General features: G+C 43.3%; 1 protein-coding gene across 7 annotated transcripts in view; it reads right to left on the reverse strand.

Annotated features, from left to right (window-relative positions):
* The window catches only part of HDAC4 (histone deacetylase 4), a 266018-nt gene that overhangs the window by 175298 nt on the left and 64109 nt on the right, over positions 1-26611 (reverse strand). For 3 of the 7 annotated variants that reach the window (XM_064452200.1, XM_064452201.1, XM_064452199.1), the window contains exon 1: positions 24840-25117. The exons of 3 other annotated variants lie outside the window; for them this stretch is intronic. In XM_064452200.1, coding sequence (XP_064308270.1) covers positions 24840-24981 — 142 coding nt within the window. In that variant the 5' untranslated portion in view covers positions 24982-25117. Of the gene's footprint in view, positions 1-24839; positions 25119-26611 lie in introns of those variants that run through there. One more of the 7 variants, XM_064452204.1, reaches the window with a different exon arrangement.

The following is a 26611-nucleotide window of genomic DNA, read 5'->3' on the forward strand; positions in this document are numbered from 1 at the left end:
GAGCAGAGGAAAAAAGGGAGAATTTTTTGTTGAGGAAAATAAATATAGAGACATGGAAACAGGACCGTCAGCAAAGCAGGACTTGGGTTTGATGGAGCTGCTGGGTCCCAGGTGGCTGTCAGAGTGCAAGGCTTCAAGTTTCAACCTTTCAGAGTGCTCCATCAAGCCTCTCTTCGACAAAATAAGAGCTAAAATACTGGGGGAAAAACCACACACAAGCGAGAATATCCTTCAGAGATCTGAGAAGCATGGTCAGGGAAGCTAGACTGGACATGTCTGCTTTACACACAGCTTGTCAGAGACCTACAACTCTAGAAGCTTCTGCAAGACCCAAGGGGGCTCTTCTCGCTTTTCTGCTGTCACACCAACCTTAGTCAATGCACACCAGGACAACACACTCAGAAATAACAGCAGCTCCACGGGTACCAATGCCTCACATCTTTATCACCCATGTATCACTGCAACCACAGCTCCCCTCTCCCACAGGCTTGGATTATGTAGGCCAGTATTATTTGTTTAAAACCCAGCTCCCTCTTGTTTACACATCTATCCATCAAACAGGTAAAATTTATGATTAACCCACCCTGAGTGACACCAGCTTGCTCCCCGCCTACCCTGTGCCAGGGCCAGCTCAACTGTGCCTGAAAGCCTTGCTTCCTTCTACCTGTTACCTGCTTTATCCATTAGGTCAATTACTTAATCCTAAAAACTTATATTTAAATACATATTTGAACTACAGCAGGCAGGGACTCATTTCAGCTTGCACTGCTGTGTTGGGGTAAGAGCCAGCAATCAGATGGAGGGCTGGCTGGTCTGCCAACTCACCCACCCGCATCTTCCGTGGGTGTCTGCACAGCCTCGGCAGCTCTGCCTTCCCAAGAAACTCATCCTTGGATGCAGAGAAGATTCCATATGCAAGACTGCTGCTGTAACAGCATAAAACCTGTTGCTCACCAGTGAAATACCCTTTTGGTCAAACATTTGAAGGATTAGAGACAAGCTGTTCATGCTTATTAGCAGCCTGAATGGCAAATCACCCTAAGCCCACTGAATACAGCAATCACATGTTTAAAATGCCATCCTCTCTCTCTAAAAAAGGGAAAAAGACAAGTTTTGTTCCCTTGCTTTGCTCATATTTCAAATAGGTGCACATAAAAATTTAAGAAATTGGTGTACAAAGTCTGGACAGTTACTTCTGTGCACTCATATAATAGACGATCAAGACAACATAGTCGTTATCAGAAATACAGGGAAGAGCCGCCATACCATCAGCATGAGAAGAGACAGTCTACGTGAAAGGAACAAGCGGCCATCTCCAGGGTTTTATGTACTGAATTCATGATGCTGCTCTGGGTGAAGCTGCTGTGTGGCACCCCAGAAGTTACCAGCATCCAGAGGTCAAAATCCTTCCCCAGTGCGCTCCAGGGCGCTCAGGACAAAAGAGCCAACAGAGACAGTGCCTAGCAAAGGGCAACTCTTTAATCAAAATCATCGATTAAACTCAAACAATCCTGGAAGTACAGGAATAAACTGCCATGAAAGAAACATGCAATTAAAACCAGCTGTGTCCACAGAATGACCATACTCCAAACTCCAAAGCTGGCTCCTCGCTTTCAGAATAAACCAACCCCCCCAAAAAGTGCCAAAGACGAAAGCTTAATTTTAACTAAAGATAAGAATGTGGAGCCATTCATCAAAAGAGACTGTTTCACTTGAAAATATTCAAACTAAGCATTTCTGTGGAAATTACTGTCTTTACATTAGAGCTGTAAAGGCGACACACACTTTGTACAGAGAGCACTGGATGGAGACCACAAAACCCAGTTAGACAGGTGAGGGTATATCTGTCTGCACTCATGCAAGAGGATGGCAAAGAACTTACCACACTGTTACAGTAACACCAACAGCAAGAACAGACCTTTTGCTTTTTGACAGAAAGGTAGAAATCCCAAAGGCATTATTAATGTACTTTTTGAACTGCTTGTGATTGAATTTTGGTAGCAATCCATCAACGGAGTGCGTAAAGGAGCTCTTCCCAGTTGGCTCTCCACAGCTCACATCAGAGCTGTGGCAGATCTTCCCAGGATTATGGAGGGTCTTGTTTTGGTTTTAGGCAGATTGCAACACACAGACCTTCTGTTGCAAGGAAGTATTTAATGTTTCCTTTTATTGCGTTAACGATGACAGCCAACTGAAAAGGCACAAGACCTCAGAAGCACAAAGAGATGTTTTGTAGGATGCCACAAGCAGCATGCTGCCACGTGTTCCTCTGCGTTATACTCTAGGCACCTCTGATTTGCATCCACAAGGTTACACGGGCTCACTCCTGCATGCCTCCAGCTCTGCCTTACTGCTAAACTCATGCTCTTCAGCTGCAATAATTCCTTCCGCTTGCCATGTGTTTCAGAAGAAAAGTCTCTTCTATTCTGCTCAGACCAGGCGTTTATTCAGTATACTGGCATCTGTGGGATTCAGGAAGCTGGGATGTGAGTTTGCATTTGGATAAATCGTGTGCACTTGAAACGGTGCAAAGTCTTCAACCTCAGTCTGCAAACTGTTGCATTTCTCAAACCTGAGACTCCCTAGATATCTCGTCGAGGAGAAACCCAGGCAGTTTCACACTTTGTCAGTAGCCCCTGTTGTTGATGAAAGTAAAAGTATTATTCTTATGAGACTGAGAAGCTCACAGAAACCAGCTTCAGCATGCACCTCGGGGAGAGAGACAGTGACTCACCCAGAAGACAGCTCCCAAAACCTCAGCGCCTGTTTTGATTCACCCTGACGATGGAAAGCGACGGAATGCTCTGGCAGAGGAAAACCTCACCATCAACACAAGAAAGGTAAAATCAACAACAGCTCCCTCGCATTCATAACTTAATTTTTCTTGTTCTATTGCAAATAGGGGGTTAACTCAAGCTAAAATATTCATGTAATACCAAATGTTTTTTTCTCATCACTTTACCACAATGGATCATTTATCTATGTCTGCCTATTATAGTAATATTAGATAATATTGGCAATATAGATTTACTATAGTAAAAGCATTTTAAATTGAATTAAACACCATAACATGAGAATAGCACGTTCTGAAATAGACATTTCTAATCCCCTGTCTGTTGAGAAGCATCTCCTGTTTTCAAGACAAGGAGAAGTGACTCCCATTTTACCATTAGGCCAAGGCAAAACACTGGGCTTTGCATATGTTCAAAATAACACCAGGCCCTCACTACTGGGGGGGGTGCAAAAATAATATTGTCCACCATCATCCCTCCCTTTTACCTTAAGGTTAGTGTTGCTCAGTGGCTGCATGCAGCCAAAACACCCACATGCAATGCCACGCTGCTTCAATAAAATTATACTCGAGTCTCTACTCCATATCCAATAGCTTTGCATGATGCTTAGACTCACCTAACTGATGGCACTGAGTGTTAATGCACAGTAAGAAATCTCAGGAGTTTTAACATCTAGGTGAGGTCTGAGATCCATGAGGATTTCTATGAACGCAGAATCAGACGACTGCATGATGAAATATTTTTCACGTGTTACAAAAGAAAGAAAAGCCCTAAAAAATATTCTGTAGAGGTCCCCAGATATTACAGCGGGTAGAAAGTTTACTGTACACTTTAACATATGATCCCCCTCCCAACCAAAGGCACTACTCAACTTGCTCCAATGCAGTTGCCAGGTTTCACCTTCATAAAAGCAGGGAAACTATGCAGATGAACTGCAAGCAACATACTGCAAACCACCTACACATCATGCAACCAAAAATGTGTTGGACCAGCAGCGAAGTCCCCATTCCCAGCTCAGGAAAGACTAACATACCAGCTGCAGTGGCCCAACAGCCTGCATACCATCAGAAGACTTCTTAGGTTGCCCTAAGGGCCCTCTCAACCCTCTTCTCCTTCCCTCCAGGATGAAGTCTTAAAAAAAAAAAAATCCCATTCAAAAAATGAAATTAAAACATTAGTTTCAAAACCAAATTAATGAGGATAAGGCATTAGCAAGAATACATTTGTGATTTAAAAGCTCACTCCCAAGTTCAAGCAAAACTAAACACTGATTTATGACCACTGAAAACATCAGGCTTTAAGTCACACATGACTTGACAGGAGCTGCTGCAGGTTATGCTGAATATAGCCACATGCTGTCAGCTTGCACACTGAACCGTCTGCGAAGCAAACGCCGCTGTAACCCAGTAACTGTGAGTGGAAAGGCAAGCCGCATGATCCTAGCTCTAGAGCGTTTGACAAACACATACCCTGCCACAAGCAGGAAATTAAAAACCACAGCTAAATAAAACAAAGACTGAGAGTTGCAAGCAATGCAATAAGCCAACTTGTAAAAACAGCAATGCCAAGAAGCACCACTATTCTTAGTAATCAAAAAGTATCTTAAAAAAAGAAAAGTCAAGACTTTTAAGTCATTCCTGTTTTGTTATATTGGTTTTTGTTTGATGACTGCAAGTAGAAAAGTGTAAATTAAGATACTTGTTTTTACTGCTTAGAACACTCCTTAAGACACCATTTACTCAGAAGTAATCAAAAGAAGAGAAGTATTTCAGGTTTTGTCTTGTTGTTGGGTTTTTTGTTTTAATCTGAAGTTATTTATCTCCCATTTGTCATCTTAAAGCCATGCCTCCACAGCTTTGTGAGCCCCAACCAAAAGCAAAGTGGCACCTCTCAGAAATCCATCAGAATCCATTAAAGCTCCTCCCAGCTGATGTGTCCCTCCTTCCCATGGAAGGGGAAGGACGTTGAAAAAAAGGAGGCGTGGGTAAGTCAAAATTAACGTCTCATACTACTGTGAAACAAATTTTTGAAGAGCGAGGAAGACATGGCCATGCAATAGCCTCTTCCCAGTACTGCAGGAGTCTTTGCTGCTGATCTCATGGGCATGGCACTGTGTGGAAGGGGCCATCCTACCGCTCTGAGATGCTTGGAAGCTGTGCCAAAGCCTTACTGACATTAAAACGGCCAGAGAGCAATTTTACGCACAAGTTTAGGAAAGCCGCAAAACAGATTCAAGACTTCTCAGGGCAAGCAGGGAGCATGTAGAAAGATGGCAGCTTGAAATCAGCAGATTATTAATTGGGAGCTACAAAAAGCATGCAGAAACCCTGCACTGGTACGACCAGAACTGCCCACACCGAGCCTAAGCACTCACTCCCCTTCTGTGCTACTGGTGAGATTTTTAAATTTTTTTGGGGGTAGGGGGGAACGACAAAAAAAAACCAAACCAAAAACAAAACCACAGACATGAGCCTCTGCTGAATAGCCACAAAGATGAAAAGTCTCTGAACTGGGGCAGATTGGATAAAATAACCCAGTCCTTTTCAAGTCAGCGATTCTCTCCCTCACAAGTGATGCTGTTTTCACAAGTAGGACTCTCTGGAGAGAAGACATATGCTGCCTGGAGTTATGAGCTAATATATTCTTTAAAGAATATTTTTGTTTAATGCATAATGGGCCTTGAACCCTCTCTTTCTTTAAATAAAATTAAAAAGAATGCCTTTTCCTTCATAATACCTTTCCAAATCCAAATATGTTGAAGATCATAAAATAGCAGGTTTATTATACAGAAGACAATGTTATCACATCAATTAACAGATTTATATAAATCAATATATTTGTATCAGCTATACACATTATATATACAATTATTGTCCTAAACCAAAACATATTCCGTTAGTTTCCATGAACAGCAAGTAACAGCACCTTCAGTAAACACACCACATACCAAAAAATGGTGAGAAAAATGTAAAATGGTATAAAAAGGACCCAAGTTTATTTGGAGATGTTTCATCTGGAAATACATTTCTGTAAGCTTTATCCTCCCCTCTTTCAGGGTGGAAACCAGGGACTGTAAATTGGCAGTTTCCTCAGATGGTAGATTTCTGGTTTCCCACTACAAAACTGCCTTCCCTGCTTACTGGTGACCCAAAGGAACTGCCTCTCCCTGCACCATAACAGGGACATTAGTTTTGTGTGCTGCACAGCCTGCAGAAGAAAAGCCCAAGGTGGGCACCAAATACAGACGAACAGCCCTAAAACAGCTCACGTATGAAATGAAGCTGAGGTGGGGGAAGAGAGGCACAGGGGTGTGTTCTCCCATCACATTCCAGGAGCGCACCCATCCCCGTGCTTGAGTCAGGAACTACCACACGCAACCCACTCTGTAGTTCGCAGTCCTGAGAGGCACCAGTCAGCTCCCAGTAATCATGGCACAGGCAGTGTACAGCACTCCCCAGCACCCTTCACCTTTCATCTCTAGCTTAGCTCGTTCCCTGAAATGGTTTAAATACCCTAAGTATGAGATTTTTCTCCATGTGCCAAGTCACTTCAAGACATTAACAGCAGGGTGGGGTCCCAGGATGATGAAGCTGGCAGCAGCTAAGCAGCACCAGTGCCGGCAGGGGAAGAGGAGTCTGCCGGCATTTCCCATGCTCCAAGGCACTCACCACAAACAAAATGTTCATATTCTTAGTTTCTCAGTTCCTAGAACTAGTGCACATTATTATCCTGAACATATTATCCTACCTGTATGTTATTTAAAACAAAACAAAAAACCCATAACTTTGCTAAATGACAAATGCCTCCATCAGCTTTGGCTGCATCTTTCAGTGTTTTACACAAAGAGCTATTTTTGTTCTCCCTTCCTCCAGCCAGTGATGGAGAAACCAGCCCTGTTCATCCCTCATCCATTGCCATGCCTCCTTTTTCTGGTGCAACAGCATCCGGAGGCAGTGCTGTGCTGACAGCCCCATCAAACTGGCAGTGCACATCAATGGCCTCCCTGAAAAATCAATTTTGGCCCACATTTCAATATACTGAATGCCCAGCTAGCAGGAACTGTTCATCCTTTGTACACCACGTGCAAAGGAGCAGCTGAAAACACTTGACATTTGTCGATTCTGTTACTCTAGATGAGATTCCCCCTCCACTGTGTACCATTTTTCACTTCTTGAATTGGAAATGCATCAAGTCAAAGCCAATCCCACCATTACGGAACTGCTGAACAAGGACTTCATCCAAACTGAAGCCTTTGGACAGGCTTTCAGCACAAAACCATCAAGCTCACACATGAATGGACCCACAGAACAGAAACATCTCAACTGCAAACTCTGCATCAATCCATACTCAAAACAGCTCATTCAACACAGCTTTGGCCAACAGGAAAAACCCTTGATGTGCTGCTTCCCCCTGCACTCCTCTGCCGCTGGGATCCCGCAGGCAAAGCGATTGGAAGTAAAGAACAACCCCAGTTTATGCAATTCTTACCCTTTCCTAGCCATGAATCTTGTGTTTTGATCCCTCTCTCCTGTATGTTAAAAAGTCACCAAGAAATGCTAGAGAAATACTCACTGCTTTACCTCTAATTCCTCCTCGGTACTCAAGAGATGTACTTTGACAGTTCTCTGTGAACACGTTGTTCTTAATCCACAGTTTAAAATTCATCTGTGCCCCTGCATCGCTGTCATCCTGCACTCTTGTCTCCAGCATACATGAGGTCTGACCTTTTCAGATTTACATTTACTGCATTCAGAATCTTTGTGAGCTCTGTTACAAAGAAAAATGAACCAAGAGGAATTTCTGGAATGGTGACTGGACTACTGATATTTCCTAGGGCAAAACACACGCTGCTTGTATTCCAGCTTCCTAATACCCTGGTAAACAAGAGAAAATTGAATGACAAAAGCAACCTAACTAGCCGGAATCTTCTGAAAGATGGGAAACAGATTTCCACGCCTGCCCACACAAAGTGAAGAGGCTTCGGCAGTTCATGTTCAAGGGGAGCACAAACAATGCTCCAATGAAGGGGGGTGGGGGGGTGAGGGGCAGACCAGCAATTGTATTTCCAAGTGAAGAAAAGCCAGGCACTTACTTCCAAGAGCTTCCCACCGTGTACCCAGCCTCAAGTTTCTCCTTTGCCTTTGTTTTCAAGGTGTATTTAATTTCTATAGACACTTTCCACCCAGCTGCCTCAGTACAACACTGAATTATAACGTGTTCCCAGGCTGTGGGAAGCCCCAGCCTGGTGCAGATCTTCCTCTCCACCACCAGCCCCAAGAGGGAGGCACCCATGCTTTTCCTAAAGCATCAACCACTTGTAATACACGCTCAGACCCCAAAACACTGGATTTACCAGCACTCCCACACTTCATGACCATATCTGTATAGTTGCACAGGTGCAGACCCAGGCTACAGGAAAAGGATGATCAGCTCCTGGATAAAGATGAAGCTTCTGAGATGCACAGTATCTTTGGGCTGGGCTATTCAAAGTGTCACCAAAATCAGGCCTCCTAAGTCCCAAATGCTCTTCAATGCTATAAAGCACCCACATCCAAAAGTGCTACCAAGAACACAACACAGAAGACACCATGAGCACTAACTCTAAGTTATGGCATGAAGGACTTTTCAGGAGGAAAAAAAACCCTCTTGGTCAGTCATCTTACTAATAAGAAGTTAAACCTTTTTATGTATTTCATTTTTTAACATGTTGATCACTGAAAATAAAGAGCAAAAAGAGGAAGAGATGGGCTAAGTTCAAGGAACAGCAGCATTCCCCAAGCATCTTCTCCACCTGTTCCCTACCCCAGGCCTGCCACCTCCCTTTGTAGCTTGCCACCTGCAAATCCTTGGCCGCCTACAAAATGCTCAGTCTCAAAATAATTCTCCCTCAGAACAAATTCATCTGCAATGTGTAATGAATCAGTGAGAATTAAAATATTTTATGTTTAATCACCTGTTGATATTTCCAGCTTTGTACGCTAAACAGACAGAAAAGACACAAACATATAAAACACCAACAAATCCAGAGCACTTGCCTCTGTTTTTAGCAATATTTTCCTAAACTACTACTACCCTGCACAGTCTACCCATCCTGTCCTCCACCAGTAAAATCTATTAATCAGTGTCAGACACAAAAATCCAGAAAAAAGGTAAGGAAAGTGATAAGAAATTGATAGTCAACTGCAAAGTAGACAGTTCACAGGGTGTAGGACATTGGCAATTACTGTGAGAAGGGAGATCGGCAGCAAGAGAGTCTAGGGAGGGTGTAAAGAAGTAGGAAAGTAAGACACAGCTCAAACACCACCCCACCACCCCACAAACAAAAAAAAAACCACCACAAACCCAAGACCAAAACAACCCAACAACCACACACACCAAACCACAAACCACCCACCACCTTGGCAGTCCCGCTTGGGGCTAAAACCCAGCTCACTTTTAGCATTTCTTTGAAAGCTCTACCCATGGAAGGGAGAGTATACAATATCCATCAGCTTTTGAGCAAAGAAGCTAAAGAAGTGAGAGTCATCAGCAGGGCTTCACCACCCTGGAGGGGTGATGACCTAGGCACCAGGTGGTACTACAGTCCCCTGCCCTTCCAAAATCAAGCATTAAGACATGGTCTGGGTGCTTTTCTGGTGGCTCAGGACATGCTGTACACACAGTTCTTGCAGTCGGGTGCCATGTCCTGACAAAACACTTGAGGAAGCAGAAGCAGCACCTTTAAGTCTTTAAAGGACAGCTGATTTTTATGCCCCAAGAAATTAAAAATTGTAATGCACAGAAAACAAACTACCAATGGGCCGCAAAGTTATTTCACTCATTCTTAAATTGTGGCTACCACCACAAAGCCCATATTTGATCATCTCTGGCTAACTGGAGCTCTCCAAAGAGTTGTGTGGGAAGAAGCTAGTGTGCATAGGCTACTCATGAAGCCCTAACCAAAAGGCCCCAGGCAGGCTGTCCCACAGCAGCTGGCCCTGTGTCACCACCAGGAAGGTGGCACCTCAGCCCTACAGGGTAGCACAGCCTAGCGGCCTGCGCTCCGTCTCACAGACAGTGGCTAAGGAAAACACAAGACACTGTCTGCAAGCAAGAGAAATCCATTCTGGTATGCCTAGAGGAAGAAAAAACACCCCCCCAAAAAAACCCCACCCACACCCAAACACTTGGTCTACATCACCCTAGACTTAAATCCATAGTACTAGTATTTGGAGGAGTTAAAAAGCACCCAAAAAATATTTGCTCACCTTACCTCTGGTTGAGGACATCTCATGTTGCAATGTATATGGCCTGGAATGAAGCTGTCAACTCTTAGGTGCAGGCCTCGAGATCACAGAGGAAACACAAAGCTGCTGAGATTTCCAGAAGTTACAGGGCCCTAAGTTTTCCGCAGAGAGTCTGCACAGTTTGTGTTGTAACGTAAATTTGAAATCAAAATTCACGTTTTTTTCATAATGCCTTGGGAAAACACCCGTCCCCAGGAGGATCAGGACAAAACCATTTACAGAGTATTAGGAACGCCACATGTGTGCCCACTTTTGCTAAATGCTTTGAAAAATAAAGTCACCGAATAGCAAGTACACAGTTCATTGCCGCATTTAATATTTAACAATTATATAGATGACTGAACAGTTCCAGCCATTTGAATGATACATGCAGATGCTCTGAGTGAGCTTTAGAAGCGAAGGGGCTTTGGGGTGGGTTTTTGGTTGTCTTTTGTTTCATTTAGCTGCTACCTATTGCAGAGCAGAGAAAGTTTAAATCACACAAACTCAGATTTCACCCAAAGGAGTAAATGCCAACGCAAATACTTTGACCTGAAGCCCATAACAAGCCCGAGACACACGTGCTGTCAGACATCAGGTCAGGACCTGCATATGTAGACATATGTATTGGAATGTGAATACATTCCCAGTTGCCAGCGAGTGGGGAAGGAATAGCTTCTGCATCCCAGCCCCAGGCAGAAGCAAAACCAAAAGAACAGCCAATAAAACGCAGTTCAGACCATGAGTAAGCAAAGCTAGCAGATAGCATGGTGGGTTCTCCAGGTGCTCGCTGGGGCTCACCAGCCTGGTCTCTCCTTGGTTCACCTAATTTTCACCAAAACAAATCACAACCATTCATGGGTAGGAGCAACTTCATAGGGCTCCTACCTCAGTGACATAAATTCAGAGTCTGTGTCTGCAGCTGCACCCTGAAACCTGGAGCCACAGGCAGCTTTAGTGAGGTGGAGAGCTGAACTGCTGCAATTGAAATCCTTTAACAGCAACTCAGGATCAACGGTAGAAAGAAAAGACTTGTGGTTTCCATTTCTGTAACCGCCAATGGCAGCTGTGACCACACAGGCACTTCCATGATCAAGAGCACTGGAAGCGAGCAGCCCTTCATTTCACCTGAGCTAAGCGGGGAAGGACAAAGCAAAGAAACATGAGGAGTGGGGCACATAAGCAGGGGGTCTTCAGAACAAGGCTCCTCCAAACGCCCACAAGCCTCACACACAACCCCATCCAAACTCAATTCTTCCCCTACAGAGCGCACCAACACATGAATACACAGCAGATGGGATACGTATTGCAAGTGGGTTTGGGTTTTGGACTGCTGGTGAAGTGGAAAGAGCTGGTTCTTCAGGCATTAGCTTTGGTGTCTCTCAGCGGTGGGGAGCTTGGCCAGCCCTCGGCTCAGGGAAGGGCAGTCAACCTGCTCCTGCTTTGCTGGGTTCCCTAAACATACATCAAATGCTTAATAAGACCACATAAGGCAAAGCTATTTTTACTCCTGTGGACACCATCAGGAATGCAAGCCATCTCTTGCAATATGGTGCGTTTTATTATGCATGTAAAATTATATATATAGTATCTACTTTTGAGGACAGATAATAAGTCATCAAAAGGGACTTTGAACATGCCGTTTAGAAACACACAGATCAATGGGGCTCTTGTTTACCCACAGTTTAGGAATATTCCCTCTTAAGGAGGCACTGCACTAATCTGGTGCTGGTATTATACAGCTGAGCTTTTACATACGTATAGCCAGGCAGCACCCAGCAGCAGCTCCTCCACACAGAGTAACACACACTTGCTACATTAGACTGTGCTGCTGCTCCTTAATACAAAAAATATGTTCATGCATGTGTGTAATGCAAGGTGCAACTACTTAAGGCTAATAAAAAAAAAAACACCACAAAAAACACCTGCACTATATATACAACACAACTGAAATTCACAGCCACACATTCAAGTTTGCTGTGGAGACAAAGAATTGCTTTGAAAAATAAACAGCAGAATAAGGAAAACACAGCAGGCAGATTTTTAAACACTCAGGACTTTTAGAGCAATGAGTGGTATGAAAAAGAAGTTTCTTTCATTTCTGTCACCAAGTGTTTCATCAGACGATGAGTGCCATAAGAAGGAAAGGGAGGAAGCCTATAGATATGGACTGGGACTGAATGCTAGATGCTACCCTGAAGCTTGACAGTACTTAAGCCTACGAGGGAAAACTCAAGTTCCTAGTAAGATTCAGGGCAAGATTTTACTGTCATGGACTAATACGAAAAAGGAAGTAATTCCTTTCAAGGCAGTATGAGAGCAGACCCACTGCAAAGCTTTTCTACTATAGGGCCACAGCCACCAAGACAACCCAAGCTATAAGCTCCTCTCCTCCACAGGACAGCTACCTTCAGCTAAGGGTCCTGCACAACAACACTTAAGGCATGCATGGAGCTCACAGCCTTGGAGTAGAAAGCTCATGGGTTGCCCAACTGGCTTTACCACCAGTATCTCCTCTGCCATAAGCACTCCCTTCAGCAGGTCTCGCTTCCTTCCCTGTCTTGCTCCTGCACCTCATTCTTGCATCTGCGCTAGCTTTTAGGTTGAAGCATAGCAACTGTGCCTGCAGAGCAACAAGTGGATTAAATAAAATAAAATAAAAATAATAAAAAAACCCACAAAGCACACACTAATACAAAATAAAACCCACATTTTGAAGTACTAGGAACAAGTCAATCAAGGGTAAGTTTGTATTTCCAAAGGACCAAGCCTTTGCAGAACTTCTCAAAAATAAACAACTTTCACCTAAAATCAAAACCCCTGCTAGAAGTTCAAATGATGCACATATGTATACTTTCCACCACTTTCTGTCAGCGTAATCCCCGGGGAGATCAAAGAGCCAGGCGGGAGACTGCACTCTGAAAGCACTTCAGCTGCTACGCTGCCAAAGCGTAAAAAGGTTTTTGAAACATATGTAGTTATCTAATAAAACCCAACTTCACTCACTACAGCAGCATAAAACAGAAGGCACTGGCCTATGGATTTTTTGTTAGTTTAATATTGACAGTTTTGAGCCCAGAAGTATTACTTAGAAAAAATTAAAAAAAAAGAAAAAAGAAAAACACGACATGAAGAGCTTCACAGTGAAGAATCTTCAAAAAGTTGACAAGCAACCCAAGCACTCAAAGCTGGTGGAAAAAAAAAAATCAAAAACATACTGAAAAACTTCAAACTGCAGTCATAGGTTACAGAATGACAGCATCCCAGAGTATTTAACAATTTCCACTGAAGTCGAGCTAATAGAAAGATTAACTTTAATTTCCATGGAATTACTACCAAAACCTTTCCTTTAGTTTAGGATGGAAAAAGTATTTCCCCTCGTACTTTTTCAGTTTGTTCAAGATACACAGTTAGGAAATGAGATGAAGCACAAAGAAGGTGCCAAAATTAAGCATGGTCTGACCAGCCACAGCTTTCCCCTTGCATTTGGGTCTTCTCAGGGACTCTAATTTCTTCCTCAGCACAGCGTTCTGCCTCTCCCATATGCCAAGCCACAAGCTATCACAAAAGCAAGGCAAACCTAAAACATGCCCCGCTTTGACTGCATGCTTTGGACAAACAGGGCAAGATCTTTTATTAAATACCTCCTCTTTTCCCCCGCCCTTGATTTTCTTTGAGCAGGCACACTTGTGCTGAGCAGCTCTCCCTCAGAAAGATCTCTAGCAGGACCGCTGAAGAGCCTAACAGCCATCTCTGATCTTTTCTGGAGGCAAAAGTGTTATTGCTGCAGCCTGTGGTGGCAAGGGAGCAGAATCAAAGCCTGGGCAAACTCACCACCACCATGAAGGCCCACTCATGTCACCAAGGCCCCTGTTTTGTGCGTGGCATGTAGGACCAGCAGCCCAGCTCCCTCCACCAGCTACACATCTCCTCTTGTAATGCTGAGTTTGTGGTGTAAAGGAGTTGCCAAAACTCATTTGGGAGGTGACCAACACTGTGCAACTGCACCTACCGTTTGCTAAATCAGAAATCCACTTCATCATAAAGCAGCTGCTGGATGAAGACCTGCATTCTTAAACATTTCAAAGCTTGCACGGGTATAAGACATTTGGAGATAGATCATTGAACTGGTCACATGCAGCCTTAAAAAAGCCCAGCCCAGTACTATGCTTGTTTTCTACGTCCTCCCTTTTCTAATTCCAAGAACAGACTCGGTTTCTTCAAAGCCTTTTGTAACACAGTGCCCTTTTACTCACTCATTAGCCTTAAGTGCAGCCATTTGCTAATTTCAAAATGCAGTTGTTTATAAATCAAAGGTCAAAAGGTGCTTAAAAACAATTTGGTCACTGCAGCTGGTGACCATTGATCTTTACAACTTCGGTAACTACTTAGCAGGGAAATAACCTTCTAACAGCAGCATCAGTCTAGGCATATCACCAACTACTCTTCCATTTTAGGCTATATTATTGGGGTTTTGTGAGCGAGTGAAAGCAGGCTTAGGTAGCCAAGTACCAGCAAAAGCACCAGAGGTTAAGCAGCCACTTGTGAGCTCAGCCAGCAAAGACCTGCAAGACAAGGCAAGTCAGAAGGTGCTAGTCTTAGGGCAAGGACATTTCTGATGTCCAGCCAAAAGACAACTAGGCATCCACATGGGTACTTCAATGAAAAACTGGAATTTGTCAAATATCCCACAAATCAGAGGAAAATTTCTGCTCCACGGAACCATCTGACTCCAGTCGACTTTTCTGTCCCGTCTCCCACCCCACATAGCTAAAAGTGCAGCCATATTGCCTAAGGGCACCTCCCCAAAGTGCTCCTGAACACCAAGGTGGAACTAACACTCCAACTTCCAAACTTTTTTTTTTTTCTTATATAAAAGCTGTGTCTGCACATAGTTGTCTATGATAAAACACAATGATAGAACAGGTCCCTTCTTAAAGCTGTCCTCAAGCATATGAAACAGGATGATGTCACTTCAAAACCTCAAGAAAGGAAAAGATGCAGTTCCCACACACAACCCCAAACACCTCCTCCGACACGTATTTAATCAAAGAGATCAATGCAAAATTTCATACAGAGAAAGGACCTCTTTCCCCCACTTCCAAGAGAAATTTGGATTTTTAAAAATTATTTTTATCTATTTTACATTCCCTTTCCTATATTGAACAACTGAGTTCAAGTAGCAGAAACACTGCAGAGGAAACTAGCACCTGGACAGGAGCACCATGGTAAGCCCTGTCCACATCATAGCTCTGCCATCACTAGACCAGGAGGACCAACAGGCAAAACAATATGACTAGACTCTTCAAACCAAGACAATTCTGGTTTATTAATAGCATATAAAGAAAATCAGGTTTCTCAGTCATACAATCTATAAGCATTAGCAAATGCATGGATCACCTATCTGCCACCACACTTAACATGGACAAGAGTACATCAAGTTGACCAGTAAACCAAACTGAAGAGCATGGCAATGAATGTTGTAACAACAGCAGCAACAAGAAAGATTTCCTTAAGGGAAAAAAAAACCCAAAAACAAAAAAAAAAAAACAAAAAACAAACCCACAGCCAAAAAGAGTTGGGCACATGAGGGTTCTTTGCAACATTCAGGAAGATGGTTTCCTCTCTACCTCCAAGTAATTTCACAAGATGCTATGAACTACCATACTGCAAATATATGATGTAATGAACTGATAAAACACCTACCTCCCTGCTAGTCTGCCTCCAAAGATTAAAACCAGCTAGCAATGACATCCCCAAGTCTGGGGAAAGAGGCAAGAAGGCCTGTTAGTGTTTGTTTCCACAGGGCAACACTAAGGTTGTCCAAAAACCGGACAGTTAAAACCAGTCAAGATTTACAATCGGAGAATACAGAGGAGGAAAATATGGGTAGAGAAAAAACCCTGCATGCTCTCTAGTGTTTTATCAACACTTATTGATTTATTTTAAAAGTAAGGTAGAACACAAGTAATTAATAGACTGCCATATACCCAATGTGCTGCATCTGCTACAGCAACTTATCCTTATAGTTATTTTATTACCTTCTCTGGGAACTGAATGACATAAGGATCAGCATCCTGACACTTGGAAATTAGCTCATTCCCGTGACTGTCAGCAGGAAAGCAGGAATTAATCCTCTAATTTCAGCCTGAAAAATAGTGAAAGCAAGTCCAATGAAAAAAAATTGTTTCTGGGGTGGGGGGGGGCAAGAAAAAGTGTTTGGAAGAGCAGTGGCCTGACGCTGGCAACCCTACAGCCCATGAGATCAATGTTTTGATGAGCACAACGACTGGTGCCAGAGGGGAACAGGAAGGAAGAGACTTCAATGAGCTGAAAGCGTGGAGGGAGGAAGAGGCCAGAAGTGGTTTGAGAATTAACTAGGTCACGGGTGGGTTTAGGACAAGGGAAAGTAGAGCATGCTTGCACAGGAATGTCAGAGCTAGGGAGGACCTCAGATACAGGTCCTGAATGCTGGGAGAAGAGCTCAAAGGAAGAAATATGGTTGCTCCCACCTGCAAGTGAAAGGAGGATACTAAGAGGCTGGGGGTGGGGGGGGTGGGGGAAGGAAAAGAATTTACAGTGCACCTTGCATACAAGAAGACAGCATGCAACTTACAGTTTGCCTAACCAGGCAAACCTTCACTAAGTGGGCTTCCAAAGGGAACAAATACAACCTCAGCATATTTCCAGGAATAGCTCTGTAACTCTCTTAAAGATCCCTAGCTAGGTACCAGCTATTTCAAGTGAAGGGCAGATAAGACTGCTGTGGGTTTTGGGGTTGTCGATTTTTTTGTAACGCCTCTCCGAAAGACGTTCTGTACTTCAGCAGCATGAAGTCGTGTCCCACCCCAAGGCTGAGTTTGCCAAAGTGATTTATTTCTGGGCTTGCAATCCGCTTTGAGGTGGGAGCTCCATTTCGGCACTGACATTGCCTGGCTCACGATCCTGCTGCAGTCACAGTTTCTAGGTCAGAAAGTACAGACTTACTGTCTAAAAGTAGAGATAATTCTGAAAGAAAGGACTCCCATGTTTGGAGCTATGGAAAGATGATTCTGTAATGAATTTGATTTTATTAAGTTCTTATTAAAAAAAAAAAAACAAGAAATAGTTAAATGTAAGGACAAATATGTATGCCTTTATCTAAAAAGCTCTTATCATAGACACCTTGGGGATAAACCCTGTGCTTGCACGAAGAAACCTGCATAAATAAGTCTCTCGAGCACAAGCCCACACCTGTAGGTTCAAGGAGTTCAGTGACAACTCGGTGTACCAGCAGGAAGGGTCTGCGTGACTAGAAGGAAAAGAACATCAACTTCTCACCTCCCACTTGAGCCACAGGCTCTTTCCCCAGAGCTTGAGCTTGGACCATTAAATCCAGTTTCAAGAGGATCTGCTCGAAGCAGTCACTCGCACACTTGCCTTGGTCTTGCATTCCAAACTGCAAACAAAGCCTCTCTTAAATGTGGTTTGATTGACGCAAATCAAGAGCTGAGCGGGTGATTCATAGTTGTCAGACCGTAACACTTGCATAAAAACAGCATGTGGACAAACTTGCTGATGCACTCAAACGCTCAGCACTATCATGAAAAGCTTTAGAGTCAAACACAGACCACTCATGATAAGATGGTTTTTTATTCCCCCTCCTCCCCCCTAAAAAACATTTTGGATTTTCTAGGTAACAGAGTTGTAATAAATCTTCAGGCATAAATGTGTAATTAGCATCTTGCTGTACTTCCCTACAGCTTGGCAGGAAGGATTAGTATGTCAAATAGAGCTAAGGCATAATCCCAGTAGGGTTAAGGGATAACCTATAACCAGACCCCACCAATTTCCTGCAGTTTGACAGTGGGGCTGCTGCACTGTCAGCCATGTATTTTGACCTTTGTATTCCCAACTTAAGTCCACTCCCTCTCCCTCCATGGCAATGACATTCTCTCTTCCCTTATGCTTTCCCACAAGCTTCACAGGAGCATAAAGAACAGGATCAGACAGGTCTGTGGCTGGGGACAGAAACATTTTGCCCCACTTCATAAGGGTGCCTTCAGGAAAAAGTCAAAAGCAGCATCTGACTTCACCCTAAGCTACAGCTCTTTGTCTTGCTGACCCTGAATTGGTTCCACCTTCCTTGCACTTCATGTAGGCTCTGCACAGGGTGTTCACAAATGCAGATAAAGCTGGGATCTTTCTATACTCTCCATGCATCTTAGACCAACTTATCTAGAAGAGACATCATGAAAAGCCAACGTGACCTGACTCTGTGCCTTCATCCTCTGAGCAGTCCAACTGGAAAGTCTGCAGTCAAGAGCCATGCCATGAGACAGCTGCAGCCTTCTCTTGAAGGCACTGACACGCTATCACAGGAAGATGGTTGAGTCAGAAGCATACTTCCTACTTCAGTAAGGCCACATCTGCCCCAAAAGGGAGACAGGTATCTTACCACTGCACCCACAAAGCTTATAGAAGTACTAAAGAAAGTCAGACCTTCTGACTAGACCCTGGATTTTCAAGTTCGGTAGAAACAGCATAGGTCACAAAGACCTCAGTTCTCCTAGGTGGAAGAGAGTGAGAACTTCATGAATGAGCTGCTGGGCCACAAGAAGGTCCCTGCCACCAGCAGCAGGCTGGTGCTGTGCTTCTGTGGCTCTCCCCACCACACACAGAGAGAGCATACAAACTCCTACCATAAGTAATTCATGAAAATTACACCATTGTGTTCCTGCAAACAGTTAGGATACAGAAGAGAATATACAAAGATCCTGCCAACAACACGAAATAAACTGAAGATAAAGATAATAATCTTTTCATAAACCTTTTCAAGACAAACACAACTGGAGGTGAGATGATACAAACAAGCATGACTTCTCAAATAACTCTTGAATCCTTGATGATACTCAGGTTCCCAACACACATCATCTCTCCAGCGGTCTGCCTAAACGAGACACCATCCTTCCCTCTGAGGGGCTGGAAAAGGGTGTCAGGATGTGCCCTGTGGCCTGCACCAAACCTATGCTCCCTGACCTCCAGCTCTGCTAGCACAGCTATCCATCCCAAAGCCTCCAGGTCCTGAGCTGGAGGTTGCTGGAACAAGCCTATGTTCTGCACCTGAGCTCCCAAAAAAGGCTTCCTGCTCCATGCATCACTCTCAGCTCCTGGTATTTTGAGGCCTCTCCCCATCACCACCTGCATTTCCCAGTCCCTCACCTCTCCTTCCAGCTGCAGTTTGGACCCAGCTGCCTCACAGTGACCCAGGGAAAGTAGCTCCTCTCACTCTGTTGAGGAGCAGGTAAAGAGAAGGCTAAGCAACCGAAGTGCCCATCATCGCAAGTCTACAAGGCTCACCTCCTCCCACCGTTTTCTTAAAGTTAGCTGGAAATGCTAAACCAAGCTGGCAGCTCTCATTCAGGATCCCAGGAGAAAACAGAATCAAACCAGCAAGTACCTTAGACACAGGGTACATCCACATCAACATTTCAGTTTGGGCCAGTACATTTCAGAAGGGCATCCCCTGGGACACAACACTTAAACAGTATTCTGGTTTGTATCTTAAGAGACATTTCAGGACAGAAGCTAGATTTCTTGGCAAAAAAATTAACCCAGGAGAGGTAGTCCAAGAGTATACCTAATGGACTTTCTCCACTTGTGGACATTCAGTGCACACAACCAGATTAGAGCCGGTACGAAGTGAGCCCCTGTGAGACACATGCATACCTCTCAGTACCAGCTCCTTCCCAGCATGGACACAACCCCTGTCCGCCGGTCTGCTTCTACCCAAGCTGCCTGCCCAGAGTCCCTTCACAGCCCAGGCCCAGTCCTGCCTTTGCCCACTGCCATATTAAACAGTGCTCCTCCACTATAAAAAAAAGGTATTTTAACAGTAACACCTAAAAGAGTTTAACATAATACAACCCTTCCAGCTGGCCTAAAAGGAACATATCTAAGAGGCTGGAGGTGCTCACGCTCAACATCTCTGCATTACTGCAGTTGGGACCAGCCTAAGGAAAATTTATTCCATCAACACAAGAATATCAGATCTAACTCGTCAGGATGAAAATAGAGAGAGGAGGGCAGACAACAGGGAAAGAAGATTTCTCAGAAACACGTTATCATGAGACAGTGAATTATAGCAAGTTTAATACCACAGCACTGCAGTTGTCACCACTCCTTCGTTTCTGGTTTAGTCATCATTTAAAAAACATAACAACTCAAAGCACAAAGCCCTCATGAAGTTAGTTGATGAAGCACTGCAGCATGTTGCTGAGAAGGAAATTAAAAATCTAATTTGATTTGATACTTTTCAGTATAAACACATCTGGTCCCATGTTGTTTTTAAGCACTGTGTCAAATATGCAAGCCAGTAGAGTTAAATACACTCTAGAGCTCCAGATATTACAAGCCACTAAAATAACTAATGCCCAAAAACCTTCTGGCAGCTCATACTTGAGAGTAGGTAAAAATGCAAGTAAGACTGCAGGCACTGGAGGTGCTATCAAAGGGACAGCACTAGAACAAATCATTTAATCTGAGGTTCAGAAACATAACTGCTGTTTTTTGTTGTTGGCTCCCAGGAAACTCCCCTTTCTCTGTTTATCGTACATTATCTGGTTGCAAGACTTTCTTAAAGTAGTGCTGACTTCTCAATTACTGTGAGCAAAGTAAGTGCCCATGCAGTTACAGCAAGAGTTTTCTCCTGTTACATTGCCGCCCAAGAATCTGGCAGGATGCAACTTCAGCTGTGCTCTCCAAACAACAGATCACTTCTTATTTCATTGGCCGAACAAAGAGAGGAAGGGATTTTTCAGGCAGGACCCTCCAAGCAGCTGTCTGCAAGTGTCAACAGCTGGAAGTCGAAGCACATTATCTTAAAAATAGAGACGGCAGAAGATCAACATGTGAAGATCACGACAAGGTGACAGACAAGAGCAAATACTTTCAAATATAGTCCCCACAGTAAATTTCTGTAGCTCTTCGGCTTTGGGGTTTAGGAAGCCATCAGCGTGACTAACATATTTAGGAAGTCCAGAAATGAAATCTTGCGTTGTTTTTGGCTTAATGCAGGAAATCAGCTTTAATGGCAACCTACAGTTAGCTCTCTAGTAATTTTCTTTCTGCTTCATTGACATACATGACAAGACTTTATTAGCAGGGCTAAAATTAAAAACAAAACATTTTTCCCAGCTGCAAAGAATGCTTAAGCATTCATTGACACCTCGTGAAAAGAGACATAAAAAATTTTCTTTCAAAGCAATTCTATCACCTTTTTGTATTTCAGCTTTTCCTGGTATTTTACATCAGAAGTTTTGTACTTTGTACACCCATGACCACAGATTTTTTCACCATCAAGATTAACTGCTGTGAAAAACTACTGTCATAAAAGGCAGTGTATATTGTTATATCACAAATAAAATTATGACTTCTCACTCTAGAAACCAGCAAGAACACACTCAAAAGGAATACCATCAGGCAATACTGATTCCAGCCTTGCTCAACATTATTTAGGATTTCACACAATCCAATTACTAGCATTAGAAACGTCTGAATAGATTCAAGACTTTTCTAGAAGGGGAAGTGATTTTGATTTAACCCATTCTCCCCGTACTTGCCATCTAAACAACATACAATTTATGCTTATGTATGGGAAGCGGGGGAAACCCCAGCTACCATAAATACCATGATTTAAGCTTCAAAACTTCAAAGTCCTGCCCCAGTCTGAAACAGAGTTTGTGCAGTATCACTCCAATGACTTTGTCCCTCATTCCTTCTTGATCAAGTTTATTGCATGTTTTGTTTGCTCTTATGTCAAGTACCTCATTTTATCAGTTTTTCAGGGACTTTAGTGCTACTTTGAGCCAGCCCAGACTCCTTCTGAGAAGCCAGAGGCAATTCAGGATCCCCAACAGTGTACAGCTCAGGAACATCCTATAGGGCTCATCTAAACCATGATCAGTATTCAGATACCTCAAAAGCACTACGGCTGGGACCCACTGAACAGCCCCCACAAAACCTCCTGCCCCACTGACTTTTCCACTGCCTTGATGGGTGCAAAGCATGGTTTAGGGAATGTTGTTTGCAGAAAGATTCTGAAAAACCAAAACAAGTTTAAGGGATGCCTGGCAGGCTAAAACCTTTGCTAGCTGCAGCTGTTACCTTTATAAATTGTGGAATGCTTATTAAGTATCAAACAGCAAACGAATTCAGAGTGGCCAAAACCATTTTATTTTAAAACTTTTACTTTTTTCTTTTTAAATGACTACTATTGTAACAGAGAGAAGACACGATGCAATCAGATTATTTCTCCTGAATTTTGTTTTTTTTTGAAGGCTTACACTGCAAGAGTTTAACACTGTTGAAGAATATAAAAAAAAAAATAGTCCTCCTAAGCAAATCCTGTTTGGGCCATGATTCCCAGTTCCCTCAACAGTCTTTGAGACATGACTAGCAGCCTAGTACTCTTAGCAGGAAAGCTTCTTTGCACATTGGGGAGAAAAAAAGCTCTAGAAGCACCATTCACAACCAAAGTCAAACAGCCCACTACCAGTAATTACATTATGGCAACCATCAGTTTACATGTTGGGGGAAAAGCTGTCTTGTTTATTTAGAAAGGTCTCATTTCTAGCAGATATTTTCTTCTTTTTAAATCCTGTGCAGTAACAACCTACCTTCCTCTCTCCCAAGTACCTGCCTTTTTTTTTAAGTCTTGAATGTTTAAAAAACAAACAAACAAAACACGAAAGTAAATTACAGCATCTAGCAAGTAATGTGGTTGGAGGTTTTATTGACACTTGTTCATCATGACCAAGATAGCTCTTACAGCTTTACCACTTTTAAACATTTAAAAACTAAAGCCAATAAAACACATGTAAATATGAGAAGTATATTCAGTGTCCACATCTTTTTTAGGGTGTTCCCCCACTACCTTAATTAGTGTTAAGAGTTGGCAAGAACTTGTTAAGCAGCGAGGGCAGCACTAGGTAATTTATTGCCAGGTTAGATATCTCGGATGAGCAAACAAGATGAAAGACACTGCTACAAGGAACTGTGCTCACGCCTCTGGAACGAAGGGTTGCACATCGATAATTTCAAATTATCAAATCTGAAGCAGAAGCATGGGTTGGTTTTTTTTGTTTGTTTGTTTTAGAAATTTAAAGCAGGAGTGATGTTTGAAAACCTTCAGAGATTTGGGGGAAAAAGAGGCAAAACCTAAACAGATTTTGCTTGGGCCCTTCTCTCTGACATTAGAGAACCTCTGCTCTAGAAATCGAAAGGACTGGGAATACAGAAAGAAATAAGAAATAATGATTATGGAAATTTATTTTTATTAAGTCACCAGCATCCTGTTGGGGAAGGAGCTTACCCAAGCAAGAGACCCTGCAGCACAGCAAAACCCTCCAAGGACTCCCCAGTCCAACTTAACAGCAACACTCACGGAAGAACTTCCCAAACCTCCGTTACGGTAAAGAAAAACATCCCAATTTACTAGAAGTCAGCAAGGGCAGAGTCCTTGACAGAGTCATCAGTGTCTTCATCTGGCTTCTAAAAGCTTACTGTGGAAGTATAGCTCACAGTACAACCCAGAAAAAAAGAAAGCTTTACTGTCTGTGCAATTAGTTACTAAACTATGAACGGAAAATAGGATGAAGCAATTAAAAAAAATCAGGGATCACCGTCAATACCATGGCTCAGGGCAGCAATACCTTGACTCCTCTGTACTTCATGTAGCTGAAACTCAAGGTACTAGTTTATTTTTTGCATGCTTTTCAACGATTCTGATTAAAAACATGTCAACCACTTAAATAAAGCAAGTATTGCAACCGCCATTCAGAAGCGTATCTCCAGAGCTGACTTCAAGCACGTTCCTGACATATGCAGTTTCAATCGTGACTTAAAGTATCACCAACTCCAAATACTTAACGTAATACTGGCAATAATTTTTTAGATGCACTAAGAATGGGAGTTGCTACAAGAGTCCAGAAGAGCTTTGGCTGCTAAATCATTTAGATTGATTGAATACCAATCTGGCAGTTAGGGTAAGAAATAAGGAGGAAGTGTTATCATACGCATGAAATTCTGTATAGCAGAGTTCCAGGTAAGGAAGAGGCACTTTTCAAACCTCCAAAATCACGAAGAGGAACAGAGAGACTCCCATGACACCTGCTTTCACCACTGCGGAACTACTCTCACTTAAAAGAGCAGTTCACCACATCCCTACTTGCACCAGAACACAAAGGCGCTCAAGTTGGCAATTCTCAGAAGACAGGGCTGCTCGGCGTTGCAGCTATTTATAGCCAGCGCGGTTCAAGGTGCATGCTGCTGCAGACAAGCAAATGGCTTGTTGGCGCGGATTATATAAACAGTTGTTTCTTGCTCATTTTCACTCCACCAGCATCTCCCATGGTAAAAATGCACTTGTCAATACAGCAGCTGCTATCAGACAGCAGAACTGTTAGCAGCTGCAAGGTCTTCAACTGGGAACTCTAGGTGAGTTTTGTAAAGATGTTCAGAAAAATACAGCTGCAAAGCCTTTGCGTGCAGCTGTATGCAGACACAGAAAAGAGCGGTAATCTCTTTCCACGCTATTCTTCTGCAGTTGAAAAAAAAATAAAGCCAATTTTCTCAGTTTCACTTGCTATAAATCCTTGTTTAAGCGTATCTGCACTAGTGTTTTTGAATATTTTGAAGGCAGACTTGGTATCCAGCTTCCGTTTTTGGAAAAGACAGTCCAATTTCTTTTACAGCTAGTACTTCTACTTCAATAGGTCATTATTTTCTGTAAATTTATCCTTACCTTTCTGCACCTCTGCATAGAAGACAGAGCTATATTGAGCCCTGGAAGCAAACATAGCATGTCTGAAGCTGACCACCTCTCTCTCCTCAGTGCTGCAGGACTGTAACGTATCGCTCTGCTGGGTTGCGAACCAGCCGGCCATGAACAGTCTTCAGCAGGACCAACCCCTGAAGGCTGAGAGAAGCGTTTCACTTTTAAAGGTGATGAAAAATCCACACCGGCAGTGAGAAGACAAACTACCGCATGTGAGACAGCCTTGTTCTGGGGACTGCTACTGCTCAGACTCAGAGCACCAAAAATAGCTGGCAACTGGGCAGAGATCAGCGGGTGAGGTGGTCAAAGGTACGCAATAAACACAACTCGCTACAGCAACAGCTCACATTTAGTGCCAAAATGCATATGCACAGACCTGAGCTACATCTGCCTTTGCAATTAACAAAACAAACAAAATGAAATGCAGACAACCCCTCCTTTCCTCCCCAACCCTTTGGGGGAGGAAAAAAAAAAAAAGCCTTCTTGCACTTACTTATTTCTTTACACCACTCTCTTCAGCAATGACATCAGAGCAAACGAAGGCTGGGAAGCTGCTCTAAACAGATAGAGAAGAAACAACTGAGTTGTTCACCATGCAGAATCACAGAATGGCAGGGGTTGGAAGGGACCTCTCGAGATCATCTTGTCCAAGCCCCCTGCTTGAGCAGGCACACCCAGAGCAGAGGCCACAGGAAAGCATCCAGGCAGGTTTTGAATGCCTCCAGAGAAAGAGACTCCACAACCTCCCTGGGCAGCCTGTGCCACTGCTCTGGCACCCTCACAGGAAGAAGTTTTTTCTCATATTGAGGTGAAACTTTCTGTGTTCCAACTTGTGCCCATTGCCCCTTGTCCTGTCATTGGGCACTAATGAAAAGAGCCTAGTCCCATCATCCTGACACCCACCCTTTAGATATTTATAGGTACGTATGAAATCCCCCCTCAGTCTTCTCTTCTCCAGGCTGAACAAACCCACGTCTCTCAGCCTTTCCTCATAAGAGAGATGCTCCAGTCCCCTGATCATCTTTGTAGCTCTCTGCTGGACTTCCTCAAGCAGTTCCACATCCTCCTTAAAGCGGGGGGCCCAAAACTGGACACAGTACTCACACATGTGAGACCTTTCTTTTATCTGGCATCAGCCATGGCACACCTCATCACTTTTAGGTTAATCAGATTTTCAGAGCTTCATTGGAGCAGGACCCAAAAGCTGATGTTTAACTCTATGGTATGAGGATTGTCCCCTGCACAAAGACTCCTTATAATTTTTCCATTTTAGAATTAAATTACAACTTGAAGAGAACCAAGGTTGGAACCCGGTTAGCATACATTCAGAGCCTGAGGCCCTGAAACTCGCTTTCATCCACAGACAGAAGCCACTAGAAAAGAGGAAAAACACCCAAATCCAAACCTTTGTTTTCCCATCAGTGATTTACCCAGTTCAGTTTTCCAAGCTGTACATTGCAAAATCAGTGCTTACCTAAAGAGCTGCCTGCCTGTTGAGCAATATGTTCGTTCTATAGCTCTGTTGCAACCGAAGCTGAGTACGCAGGATGATACACTTAGGAACACTCCCTCTCCTCACAAGTCCCCTCCAGGTTCAGCTCAGATAATTCAACTCTGCGTTTCAAAACTACAAAAGGGAAGTTCAGAAGACACCTATTGCAGAGCTGACTGCAATAAATACAGACCGCCACACACCAGTGTTCAGCTCTGTTTCAGCAACTCTTTTCTCTGCCTTGACG

This window comes from Phalacrocorax carbo, chromosome 5 (genome assembly GCF_963921805.1).
Source record: "Phalacrocorax carbo chromosome 5, bPhaCar2.1, whole genome shotgun sequence".
NCBI classification, from domain to species: Eukaryota; Metazoa; Chordata; class Aves; order Suliformes; family Phalacrocoracidae; genus Phalacrocorax; species Phalacrocorax carbo.